The 12,181-nt window shown below is 39.9% G+C and overlaps 2 protein-coding genes across 2 annotated transcripts in view; one reads left to right on the forward strand and one right to left on the reverse strand.

The window, feature by feature from the left end:
• Nucleotides 1-12,181, forward strand: part of LOC108112515 — a 75,042-nt gene that overhangs the window by 25,898 nt on the left and 36,963 nt on the right. The window lies entirely within an intron of this gene.
• On the reverse strand, nt 217-4,480 carry LOC108112516. The gene is made up of 3 exons (XM_017222409.2): nt 700-4,480; nt 521-644; nt 217-460 (listed from the first exon to the last, which is right to left on the reverse strand). Exons 1-3 carry the CDS (start codon nt 1,225-1,227, stop codon nt 345-347), a joined length of 768 nt encoding a protein of 255 aa, XP_017077898.1. The 5' UTR covers nt 1,228-4,480; the 3' UTR covers nt 217-344.

The following is a 12,181-nucleotide window of genomic DNA, read 5'->3' on the forward strand; positions in this document are numbered from 1 at the left end:
GTTTGTATATTTTTCATGATTTCGAATGCAAATGCAATTACTTAGCCATAATAACAGCATGTTCAAGTAGCAATCTCTGCATATTTACCTCAAAAATTGGTTGTAGTGGCCAGGCATGCTCTTATATTATACTATATTACTAAGCTAAAAACATTTTAGATTGCCAGCTTATCAACTTTTATAACATAGCCTTGATCTAGAAATATAAAAATGGCATTCATAGTGTGCTTTGTTGTATTTTCTTCGCTTTTTAAATTTAGTAATGCAAGTATCTTCAAAATAATATAAGTTTGACCTTGATGTGTAATATAAATATGGGGTATAATGAAATCTTCTTGTAATTCTTATGCTTCCTCGCTTTGTGTGAAAAGCACTTCCGTTTCCTGAACATCGCGGCGAGGTTTTTCCTGTAATTTCAGAACTAACGAGGCAACCACTGCGCAGAAATAGATTTCAAAAACTAGAAAGGGGTTTCATTTTTAATAATTAAATACCACGTAATAATATTTTTTATACTCACAAATTGAAACAGTGCGAAAGAACATTTTCATCAGGTCGCCATCTTCCAAGATGTCAACGAATGAGCTGATCAAAGTGGTTGTAACAGTAACGCAAATCCAAAGGATTAAACAGGATATGTTGCCCTATAAGTGATAAGAGTTAGTCTAGATAGCTTTACATTCTCCTATGAAAACCTACCCATTCAGCACCTACAATAAGCAGCAAAGATCTAAAGACAGTCACTGAGCTGATAGCTCTCCTAAAATAGAGATTGGATTCAAAAATCGGCATCACGGTTATAGGTCCCATCATATCTCTGTCTGGCTCCCTAGTGACAAATAACAAATCTGGCTGCTCTGTGGTTTGAATAGGATTCACATTCATATCTGTCATGTAGAGGCTGCACATTTGCAGGATATTGGCCAAGGCCTCGAAAACGGCTATAAACTTGCAGCCTGTTTTTAGGCTGAAAAAATAAAAGCAGCTATTTAGTCCCTTTATTTCATGGATATTTTGATTAAGTCGCGTCCAGCCATTCGGTGATTCCAGCAAATTTCGAATAATCGACATTCTCACACTGTTTTTCCAATAGATTACTAAAGCTAATGCCGATGAACATTTAGCTGCCAGCCTACTACTACTACTACTACGACTACTGCTAATGAACTTTTCATCGACAGGCTCTGATTGAGTTTTTCGGAGGGCTATACTTCCGGAATTGGCCATTCGGAGTTAAGTGCACAAGAAAATCCAATTTGATTTATATGCTGCGCCATGGAAAGCCCGAAAATGGAGGAAAATCTAAAACAATTCAATTTTCCAAGTGTGGCAGGCAGAAAGAAAAAATCAAACCAAAAACAAAAAAAAATAAAAAGAAATCGCTTCCTTCCTGTTCCGCCAAACCCTCCGGTACTTGTTCAACTTGTTCCGCCCGATTCGATGGCACAATCAGTTGCCCATAAGCGAAATTCCTTTACTGATTTCCTTTTAAAAGCATTTTTCGAATTGTCTTGACTGCGAAGGAGCCACTTGAGCCAGCCCACTTGCTGCCCTTCGGCTCCTCATCGGTTCCTCCTTGGCTCCTCCTTTTCGCTACTCATTTCACTTTTATTTCGGCTTCCAAAAAAACAAAATGAAAAGCCTTGGGCCACATCGTGTTTCCCATTTATTTATTATTGTTGTTGCAATGACAACTTTGCTCTGTGGAAAATATATATACCTCTCTCCCGCTGCCAGCCAATATGCTGGGAATTATTTCATTTCGATTGAGAGACTCGAAAACTCATTCAATTAATTAATCTCATGAAATGGAATTATTTTTACCGATTTAAAATGCACACAAAAAAAGGGGATGCCGAGCCACCTGCAAAGGCGATTAATTTCGCAAAGGCCTTCGAGGAGATCATGCCCGTCTCTCGTTATGGGATTAAGGATTCGAGAGTCCTGAGGATTTATTGTTGAGAATGTCGTTTGGCGCCAATGTGAAGGTCAAAAGCTGTGCTCCTAAAGGGTTAATTTTAAATTTATGGCCCTGCCCTTCTTACTTATTCCAGTCGGAATCCTTGCCCAGGGACCTAGGCCAAATCCGTAGGCCAATCGTGAGGGGAAAGGCAACAAATTTGCACGTTAACCGCAACCAAAAGCAACAATGGCTGCCTCAATTTATGTGTGTGTGTGTGTGTGTGTGTGGGAGTATCTCTGTGTGATGTGCTGCGTGTGTGGGTGACACAGTGATATTTCTCTCTGTGGGTCCTGACACGTTATCTGGGCAACAACTCTCGTGCCGGAAAGGCCCGTGTTGTTGGTTCCTACTTTATTTTATTGCTTTAATAAATATGAAATGCGCTCAGTTTTTCTCTGGTTTGTTTTTGTTTTTTTTTGTCTTTTTGCCAAACATTCCTGACATTCGGCATAGTTTTTCCCTTTTTCCGCGCCCCTCGAGTGCCTTCAATTAGTTGGCCCCAAATTGGGTTCTTCTTTATGACAATCCTCTTAATCTTAATCACCCCGACTTGATGGCCACAAGGAATTGATGCCTTCTGCTGCTCGCTGAATAGGAATATTTATACACGAATACGCCTCTGAATATCTTCGGGTTCTATGGCTATGCCAGCGTAATTTGCTCGGGCATAAATTTTAATTAATCATAAAAAAAAGAAAGAAATGCTGGCATAAAAATGCCAACAGGTTCTGGGAAGCGGTTTCTCTTCTCTTTCTCTTTTTTCTCTGCTCAGTTCTTGCCTGGCTTCTCAATTCCCCTTAGCCTAGGATATTCCATCCAGGAATTCATATTCATGTTTAATAATAAATCACAAGATGCCGCAGCATTCGCGAGGAGTTGGAGCTGCCGGAGGGCAAATGCGGTTGCATCCTTGGAATCCGCCCAGCACAGCTCAGCAAGAACGAGAAGAAAAAAAAAACTGAAACACAGGGAAAATCGTCAGCCGGGGAAAGTCAAATGCCAAAAGGAAGAAGCCCCAGTAAAATGGCGCTGGAATAAAAGGATTTGCGGCTGCTAAAGGCAAATTTAATTAAAGACATCACACACACCCATACCCACACATACACACAATGGCGCTGAATCAGGAGTAAATCCTTGCTTCAGCCCTTTTAATTGCCCACTACCTGTTCCTGTTCAGCGGCCACCGAAAAAGGACGCGGCTAAAAGTGAAAAGCGAACCATGAACAATGGGAATTCATTTGGCGCATTTTGGTATCAATTAACCGACCGCCCATTCATCATCAGAATCGTATCTAACGGATGTATGCTTCAACTAATTTAGTGAATGAACACGACGCGAAAATGTTTTCCCAGTTTTGCATTTCACGCTGAAGGTTCTCGCTGATAAATAGTTAAATGACAGGGTCACAGATACAAAATTTAGTTACTCGACTATGAGATACTTTCTTTTAATAGGGGAAGTTTACCTTAATAAATACTACGAAAAATCTTGAACGAATTTGAATACTTAAAGTATCCAAAATATCTTATAAAAATACTTTTTAAAAGTAACTTATTCTGAACACAGATTTCTACTGTTTTTCTCATAGGCTAGAACACATCCTTGTTCCTTACCTTATGTCCTTTCCCTAGCCTGTAAATGTATATGGATAAATTTTACTGTTGGCCAAGTGGGAGTGCCTTTGGGGTCGTTGATGTCCAAAATAGACAGACACTTGGACAGGCAGACAGATTTTTGGCTGTTTTGGCGCTCTGGAGATTTCACATTTCGTTGACGCACGAATGACACAAAAAACAGTTTTTCAGTTCCGATTCCTGGCACTCGCCATTGAAATCTAGGATATTTGCCTTGCATGTAGGTGTGTGTGTGTGTGTGTGTGTCTGTATGTGCATTCATTAAAATTTCATTTGAAAATCAGCAGAAATGCTGCTGTAATCTCGTCTAGTCATTTGTTTTCCCAGCCACGAGAACTTGCCATTGTATTCCCCTTGGTTCGCTGCTCCTTCTCCTTCTGCTGCTTCTCTTTGGATTTCGGGGAAATATTCAACTGTCAGCAGGAGCCAAGTTGATGGAAATCTGTGAAATTGGTAGAAAAAGTGCAAGGACAGGCAAATCGTAAGTTGATATGCTTGTGTCTTGAATATTTTATTGCTGCAAAGATAAATCTGGTCCAGCACTGAATGAATGTGCCGAGTTTAGCAGTAAGCGGCAAACTAAGTTTCTTTCACTGGGAAAGCGAGCATTATTTGTAAATTAAATATTAGTAAGGACATGAGTTCAGGCCATAACAAGCTAGATTGGGTTTAAGTTTGGTTCGTTGGGTTTTTAAAATATCATAACTTATTTAGATTGGTAAATGCCTAAATAGATAAACTCAAAGGTGATTTTATTTCCTTGAATTTGAATAGAGAATGCTTCTTACAGGCCCGTAAAAGGTGTTTAAAGTTAATATTCAAGGTGATGAATATGAGATATAATTATCTCTTTGAAGCTTGAAACTTTTAGCTCAAAAAAAAACTTAGTTTAGAAAGTAAAAAGTGCATTCTCTACAAAATTAACTTCTTTAAATCTTGAACCGAACTAAAATTTTATTGAAATCCCAACTAGATGACAGTTGGCTTCTCCCTTATTAATTTTACTAGAAAATTGTTTGATCTCTCTCTCCCACTCTCTCTCTCTGCCCTTGTATCGTATCGAATAGCATTTTTTATTTCTCCCCCGACGATGTTTGTGGGAATTTACGATTGCGCCAAAAAGTATGCCATGCCAATAAAGTCCGCTCTTTATGGAGGGTGCAAAAAAGCGTCCAGCGAAGGATTCCGGTTGAAAAGCAGAAAGAACCTAATGGTTTTAAAATGCGCTCACCCACTAATGCGGAGAACCCTTCAGACTCTCATCCCATTCCCGCTCCTCCGAAATATAAAACTGACGGCTGTTTATCTGACATTCATAGTTTATGCTCCATGTTCTGCTCACCTTTCTCAACAAGATAAACGCAGTCGAATTTCCCTGGGAAAATGGGATAAAAGAAAATGAGGGAAAATATGGAGGGGAAAAAGAGGAGCAACGGGAATCCTCGAACTGGAGGAGAAGCAATGATAAAACTAGTAAAGCATACAACATTGTTTGACTTTGTGGATTTGGTGAAGCATGGAGCAATTCCACTCCAGCTCGCCTCCACTGGTAGCCACAGTCACTGCCACTGCCACAGTGCCACCCACTAACTTGCCACCAAGCGCCTCAAAGCATTTTTGGCAGTTAACCCGTAAAGATGATAAATGCGAATGTCTTTGCCGTTTGAGTTTGAGTTGTTGCAGTGCCTACTCAAGGAATTTATGGGGCCACCGAGAGTTGGGCATTGCAAACAAAACGAGAAGGAAAACAATCAAAGAAAATGGAAAAAGAAAGAGGCGAGGCCAAGCTGCTTGAGTTTTCTTCAACTTGGGAGATTGACACGGCCAGCTGGCCGAGTGCCATCTCCGCTGCATCCTCCTGGTTACTTTTCCTGGCTCAAACAGAAAGTCACATTAATCAACACTTAAACGTTTAATTGCCGTACATTAATCTTGAGGTTAAGCCGCCTCCGTTTTCCTCCAACTGTCAATTTTGGTCATTTGCTCGATGTGTTGGTGTGGCTCTGTGTGGGTGTGTTCTTGTGGCCTTTTTCCGTCTGCTCCGGCATTAATTGTGTCATTTGGCAATTAACTTTCCCGACCCCGAGAAAATATCTCGGTGTGACAAATTTTGGGGCTCGCCGCTTGTAAATATTGATGAGCCGCGCCGCGAGGTGGCATTGGTGGCACCATGGTGGCAAATCTGTTCCGAAAAGCCCGTGCAGGCCAAAACAGTTGATGGACCGTTGCCAAAATTATGTTCGAGCTTATGCCGCTGGCTTGCAGCTGTCGCAGTTTTGATTGAAATATGAGCCGGGAACTGCCAGGCGATGTGACCTCACTGGGAGAATGCGGGGGTGGGCTTTTGCTGGGGTCGGGAGACCAAAGTCCTGGCTTTCGTGACGAGTTAATTAATTTTCACGTTGACATTTCACTCGGCTGTATATATTTAATGAGCGGGCTTCGGTTACGGCTGCGGTTTCACTCACTGCCTACCGCCTACACTCTCTCTATTTATCTGAATCAACTCGTGTATATATTTTCCGGACTGGCGAATAATAAATAAATATTGTGGCGAAATGCTGATACTAAGATCTTGATAGGTGTCTAAATAAATTGAATTAATTCATTTCGAATGCGGCTTATAGTTAGACCAATAAAATTGTTATTTATTTGTCTTTATTTGACATTTCTTTCTTTCACACCAAAAAATACGAAATGAAAATTTTAAACTGCCAATTATTTTGGTCTTTTGATAGAAATTTTTGTCATCAATTAAATAATTTATTCAGAAATTTTCAACTAAGTGAAAAATATGTGTCTGAATATAAATACATTTTAAAAATAATATATATTTTAGCCACTAGTTTGCCACTTTTGATATTAATTAAAGAATTTACTAAATACCTTTCAGGTCAATTTAAAACGAAAAGCATTTCGGGCTTGCCCTAATTTTTAGACTAATTTATGCTTAAAGTTTTCCAAGCCCCTGCTTACCAAGCCCCATCACCATACTTATCCGCATCAACATATAATTTCCGACTTTTCTCGACCAAAAAAATGAAGAAGAAAGAAAGTTGATCCTTAGAGCCAAATAGATGTCTAAATAAATTCCATAATTTCATTTGGCCGTTGCATATTCAATAAGCAAAACTTTGGCCGCAAGGAAAATAAAATAATAACGTTTACCAGCCGCATAATCTATATCCATCTCTTTTTCATACTTCACCATTGCTCTCTCTTTCTGCAGTGCAAGTGGAAGTGTGTATGTGTGTAGTTGTGAGTGTGTATTTGCCTTTTGCGAGTTGCATTTCGCCTTCAAAAGGAAAAGTTTTGCACTATTTGCTTGGCACTTGTCTTTTATTTTGCCTTACACTTACACTCGTTTTTCCTTTCCAACTGCCATTTTCCTTACATTCCCTTTTCCTTTTTTTTTTTTTTTTTTTTTTATTTTTCCGCTTTTTCAATTTTTATTTATGCAAATAAGTTTCGCCAGGCATTGTTGCCCCGCCGCTGCTTGTTATCGCATAAGGATGTTGTTACAAGTTTACTACTCATTCCCTCCTTCTGGAACGCCTTTGTCGTTGTCTATATAGCCCTGTGTACATATATTTTTCTTTTTATTTTCACTGTATTTTCTTTTCGGCCAGGCCAACAACATGTAGATGTTGGCCACGGCTGGCCGCCCACGACAAGTGTTAGGAGTGTCAGTAAAAATAGTTGAATAATGGCAAATGCCATGGTAAGAGGCAATGGCAGTGGCAAAGGCAAATGCAAAGGCAAAGGCACAGTCAAAGACACCAGAAGTGATACTGTCTGCTCTTCGTTGTCGAAAGTTTAATTATCACTGTGTTTTCCCTACTCTCTGTGTGTGTGTGGGTGTCATGCGAGTTTTAGTTTCGGTTGTTTGAATTTTCAACTTTTCACTCCCTGTTTTTTCTCGTCTTTCGTTTCTGACTGGCATTTCTGTGGTCTGAACTGCGAACTTTGTGCATTTAAACTTTTTTCCCCTGCCGTCTGGTATTTTTTTCTCCTTTTTTTGCTGATTTTGTAGTAGTAGTGGTAGTCCATTTTTGTGGTCAATGGCCATTGCATACTTTGAGGCAAATTCGAAGAAATCACGCATACGCCATGTGCTCGGCAATTAACTCGAGCGCCTGAGCATTTTGTAATGCTCCTGCCTTCGTCAGCCAGCCAGGCAGTCATGCCGAAAAATTTCCATATTCATATGCACACACACTCACGCATTTTATCGTAGTTGCAATTTTTTCAACTTTTTTTTTTTTTTTTTTTGGCCAACCCCACACAGCCTCATGCATTTTTATTACTGCTGTCGTTAGTGCTTTGCATATATTATTAGGAGGCGGTTGTGCAGCTGCAAAATGTGTCCTATGCCCTGCTTCCTGCGTCCTGCCGCCTGTGTCCCTGTTTCGGTTGCACCCGCACATTCCCCCATCAGGAGCAGCGTGTGCCGCACTCATTTGCAGCGTTTGAAATATGCCAAGGAGCTGCCACAAATTTGTGTGCCGAGAAATCAATGAATAGCTGCACAGCGAAAAAGGCAAAACTAAAAGATTGCTACTAAATTGCATTTTTATTAATATTTATTTATTATTATTTATTTAGTAAGCATTTTAAACGCTTTTTAAAGGGTAAAAATTATTGCGTACCAAGAGCAAAAGTCAATTTATTTTGTTTTGATTTTTTATTGTTATAAAATAATTGGTTTTAAATATTTTGTTAAAGAAGAAAGCAATATGAAACATAAAATAAAGTAAATAAAATCATGGAATTTAAAACGCTTTAGGGCCTGTCGACGAATAACATTTTCCTAGTAAAGTTATAAATATTTAAGCTAAAAATATTTACTTTTCCCAGCATAACAGATTGTAATTTTTGTTTATTGTTTTCTGAGTCAACACAAAAAACTTTCCCTTGCAAGCATAGAACTTCAAAGCTAACAAAATACAGTTTTCGTTGGTCTGAGGGATACGTTTTTCTATTCCTTAATAATTTTATACGTTCCTTATAAAGAAATACCAGTTTTTTCCAAGTGCTGGGAATGAGTTTTCCCCTAACGAAGAGCTGCTATTACTCCCATTTCACTACCTCTCAGTTTGAAGTACTTTATAGAGCAGGCACTTCATTACACAACCCCCATCAGCATTTCTCAGGACTCGCAGGACTCCACTGCTGGCTGCACTCCTTTAGGTGAATGGTAAACGATGCCACGTGATGTGCATAGACAAGCGGATTTTGCATTGATCGTGGCTGCAAATGAAAAACGCGACAGCCAATTCAGTGACACCATCAATTTGCGATAAATCAATGGGTTGCGGGTTGGCAAAAGTGGGTGGTGGGTGGTCTCTGCGCTAGTATGCATGTCATTTAATCTCTGCTTTTCGCTGACATCGTGACAACTTGATTGCGAATCTCCTCTTGATTGTTCGATGCAATTCGATTCGCTTGACTTGGCTACTTCGCAGTACCTTCACTCTACTGCCACTGCGTGGCTTGACTTGGCCAAAAAAGGAGAACGTTTGTGGAACGTTTCTAGGCACCAATTAAAGCCTCGTTTTCGGGCGGGAATAAAACTTTCGAGTTTTCCAAGTGCCCGGCACTCGGCACTAGAGTCTCATTTGAAATCCCATTTTACAGCTCCTATCGCACATGAAAATATGCTGGAAATACAATAAATGAGGCGTGTAGGTACCATAGCCAGAGTGCGAGTAAGTGCAACTAGTACAAGGCCGAAAGTTTTCCCACAAAGCGCAGAACGTGGCGTTTTCTTTTATACATTTGGTTCAGGTACATATATATATATATATATAGTATAGTTTTGGTATGGTATAGCACTTTCAATGGCTGTTCGGAAATGTGCGAGTGTGGGTGTGTGTGTGTGTGTTTTTGTGTGTGGGCGTGTCGCATTTAAGCCGCAGAAATCGCCCTGGGGTCTACCATCTTATGTGGCTTTAATAGAAAACGAGCGGAAAATCGCTTATTATGCCAAAAAGGAAATAGTTGCTCTTCCCCATTTCCCTTTCTCTTTTCTTTAACTTTTCCTAGAAATGTGCCACCGACAGCGGCGTCCGTAATTTGACTTTATATATATGTACGAGTTTATATCTCGATTTCTTGGTCTTAGCCATGAACTAAATTCATGCAAGATTTGGTTTTGCTAAGCAAATTTAGGCCAACGCAAAGGGGCCCAAAACTGCTTAATTGCAAAGGGACTTTGGAGAGATCTCCGAGTGAGCTGAGAACTTATTGTTTTCAGTGGCTTTAATTGGATTCAAATCGTCATCGATTTGTATAGATCAGCAGAGAAACAGTTTACGTGTCTGGCATAGTTATCGTTTCATTTCCCTTTCATTGTGCTGCTCATTTGCCTGTGAACGCAAACACAGCACTGAGAGAAATAATATTTATATATATTTTAAAGTTAATTCATTTAACTTGCATATTTTAGATTGAAATGAATCAAAATGCTTTCAAAGTTCAATTTGAATACAAAATATCAAAAACCTAATTAAAATCATTCAAAAATCAATTTGATTAGCATAAAATATTAATAATTTTTCGATGTGCATACAATGGCAATATTGAGGTGGCAAATTGTGGGTGGGTATTGCAGCTGGTTGGTGTTGGCAAAAATATTTTCAAAGAAAACATTGTTCCTGCTTTCCCCTCTCAGCTCTCTCTCTCTCGCACTCTCCCACTCTGCCAGTTTCACAGTTTTCAGCTCTTAGCTCTGCTCAATTTATAAACGATTCGTGCGGCAAATGCATTGGCTTGGAATTTTAATTGGATGATTTTTGGCCGGGGCCACGTGTTGGCCAAAAACGAGAAGAAAAAAAATAACTATATGCCATAAACATATGTAGTGGCAAAATGAAAGAGCTGGTCCTGGTGAGTTTAAGCAGCTTTGCTTGCCGACAAATATTTCAATGTTGTTCCAGACGCTGTGCTGCCAAAAAGATAATCCCCTAGCTCAACACATATATATATATATATATATAGATATTTTATGGGGCGTGGTTGTCGTTGTGGGCGTATGCGTGGGCGTGAGCTGGAGCGTTTTGGGTACAGGCACGAACAACTTCCATTTCCACATTGGCAGGCCATAAACGAGCTTGCTACGTGGGTCTGTCCAGGACGAGAGTGTCCTGCCATATCGCTTGTTCGTACATATACATAAATATATATATATATATATATATGTGTGTATAATGATGTGGTGGTCTTCCAGTCGTCTGTCCTGCCAAGCGTGAAATGTATGACAAAAGGAGCAAAACAAAGCGAGGCCAGTGTTAAGGCTAAAAATACATGCACACACACGCAGCCTGGGTCTGAACAATGGCCAAAGCCAGCAAAATCAACACCCAAGACCCGGACTCTATGGGAGCAGCTGCTCAAATCCAATAACAAATTATATGCACTAGACAATTGGTCCTTTATTGCGACAGCGACAGCGACAGCGACGGACGAAAGCGATGGCGACGGCAACGACGACGACGACGGCAGCGGCGACTTTTATGCGAAAAGTGCAAAATGATTTACGATTATGTTGATAAAATGGCTTAAATAGTATTTTCATTTCTTGATGCTCGAGTGCACTTTGTGGCATCATCCCAGCTACATACACACATACATATGGACAACTCGTATCCTTACACCCACACACTTTCAATTGTCTGCTGCGGCAAAAGTGCCGTATGATTTGTTTGCGCTTAAGCAGCGACGACAGCGAAGAAGCTTTTCCTGCTGCATACTTTTCAGCGCCAAGATTACGTACGTTTCTGTGTGTATATGTGTGTGTGTGTGTGTGGGTGAGCGAGCTCTACTCAAGTGTGCATATGTATGTGTGTGTCTTGAAATATTCATGGTTCTGACGCTCCTTCGCCTGTCCCTTTTCCCTATTTATTCAGCTTTTCTCTTTTTTTTTTTTTTTTGTACTTTTGGCCAAGCTTCACTTTAAGTTTGCCTGCCAAATGTCTTGACTTTAAAAAGTTTTCCTCCCTTTTGCATATGAAATCTTATCTGAGAGTTGCGGAGTCGGATCACTGGCCATATGCAGCCCGGCATTGGTTTCGTTTATGCCAGCTCGGGCTGAATAATGAATGGCCAGGAAGGGGGCAAACCTCGATTTTTCGTGTTGGCTTTCATCCGCAACTTTTCACTGCACTGAAATTGAATTATGGGATTTTTTTCGGGGAAATATTATGAAAAAGTTGGTATGAAGGGGGAAGAAACCATGTTCTATTGTAATTAAATTCTGAGAATTTCTGTTTCTATCATAATCATTCTCATTAAACTAATTAATGATGATATGACCTTAGGGAGTGAGGCAGTCCAATTTCCGGTTAAGAAATGTGAAAATATTTCTAAGATTTTCTGGTTCCTACTTAACTGAAATCTGCTTAAATCCTAACTTAACGTAACTCATGAAACATCATTAAAGAACTTAAAGGCACATCCTCATTTCTCTCTCTGCCCACTATCTCCATATGCGTGTGTGCAGCTGCATCTTATTGATTAAGCCACTCTGGCAAAGTAGAGGAATATGCTCTGAGTCTGGATGCAGGAGCGATGAATAAAATATTA

Source organism: Drosophila eugracilis, unplaced genomic scaffold (assembly GCF_018153835.1).
Source record: "Drosophila eugracilis isolate 14026-0451.02 unplaced genomic scaffold, ASM1815383v1 contig_90, whole genome shotgun sequence".
NCBI classification, from domain to species: Eukaryota; Metazoa; Arthropoda; class Insecta; order Diptera; family Drosophilidae; genus Drosophila; species Drosophila eugracilis.

What these genes read in the sequence shown, in the direction of transcription:
- LOC108112516 (XM_017222409.2), bottom strand. Translation starts at nt 1,227, where the DNA reads ATGGCCAATTCCGGAAGTATAGCCCTCCGAAAAACTCAATCAGAGCCT. An exon ending in TTATTGTAGGTGCTGAATGG is followed by an intron (nt 645 to 699) that starts GTAGGTTTTCAT and finishes TATCACTTATAG; the next exon opens with GGCAACATATCCTGTTTAAT. An exon ending in CTTTCGCACTGTTTCAATTT is followed by an intron (nt 461 to 520) that starts GTGAGTATAAAA and finishes ACCCCTTTCTAG; the next exon opens with TTTTTGAAATCTATTTCTGC.